General features: G+C 52.7%; 1 protein-coding gene across 1 annotated transcript in view; it reads left to right on the forward strand.

Annotated features, from left to right (window-relative positions):
- Nucleotides 1–454: 454 nt before the first annotated feature.
- The window catches only part of CUX2 (cut like homeobox 2), a gene marked incomplete at its 3' end in the record, with an annotated part of 26,038 nt that continues 25,466 nt past the window's right edge, over nt 455–1,026 (forward strand). Inside the window, exon 1 of the mRNA XM_017734716.1 lies at nt 455–953. Within this exon, the coding sequence (XP_017590205.1) occupies nt 855–953 (99 nt within the window). The remainder of the gene's footprint in view (nt 954–1,026) is intronic.

Consider the following 1,026-nt stretch of genomic DNA (forward strand, 5'->3'; position numbering starts at 1 on the left):
GATGGAAAAACTCTGGAGCTGCCTGTGAGCACCAGCAAAACACCAGAGCATGCGATAGCATCCCTTGATAAATGAGTTTTTTAAACACACAGCCTGTTCCTGCCTTCCCAGGAATGGGAATCTGATGCAGTTCTCAAATCTCTGCCCTCTGCAAGATCCCATTACAGCTCCTCCGATAATGCTCTGTAAACCCCGATTCCATTTTAGATGCTGAAACCTCACACTCAGCATCTGTGCCCTGGACCATTGGCAGCCCTGGGATGACCGGTGGCACCAGTGGGACCAATCCCTGCTTCCTCTGCTGCTGTGCTGTTTGCTGGGTGCCCACGCGTGCCAGGAGTTAAAGTTGTGGCTGGAGCAGTTGGGAAAGCACAACCAGCTCGTGTTCCTCTTTTCTGGCACAGCAGGGAAAGGGTGGAGTTGGCTGCTGGTGGGGGTTAAGTGGGATCTGGTCCCAGCCCCTCTTGGTTTCCCTGGCAGCTCCCAGGCCTCCATGCCAGCTGTCCATGACCTCGCCGCGTTCCAGAGCGGCTCCTGCTGCCTGCGAGTTATTCATCGTCCTCAGCCACTAATGGACTCCATTCAACTGCTTCTCCCTCGTTTCCCCCCCAGTGTGATTCATGTAGTGGCTGGAAGCAGATTCCTTTTGGCAGCGAGAGTCCCAGATATTTTATATTTACGCATCATTTTCTTCCCGGGATCTCAATTTTTCCCTTCTCTCGTCTCCCCCTTTCTCCTTTCAGCTCCATCCACGCTCAGATGGGGTCGTGGCTCCGGCTCCATCACCCACCATCCCCTCCCCAGGTGCTGCTGAGGGCTGGGGGGGGAGACTGGATACATCCCCTCCTGCGGGAATGGGAAGGGGATGCTCGGAGGTGTTGGCACTGCTCCTTCTCAGCTGTATTTACTGCGGCGAGGAGCAAAGTCCACATAGCTGTGGATGCAGTTTACAGGTAATTAAACTCAGCTTGGTGAGGATTTAAACATTAATATTGATGTTAAAGTTTTTAATAAAATATAGGGAAA

The sequence above is a fragment of the Corvus brachyrhynchos genome, unplaced genomic scaffold (assembly GCF_000691975.1).
Source record: "Corvus brachyrhynchos isolate BGI_N302 unplaced genomic scaffold, ASM69197v1 scaffold114, whole genome shotgun sequence".
NCBI lineage: Eukaryota > Metazoa > Chordata > Aves > Passeriformes > Corvidae > Corvus > Corvus brachyrhynchos.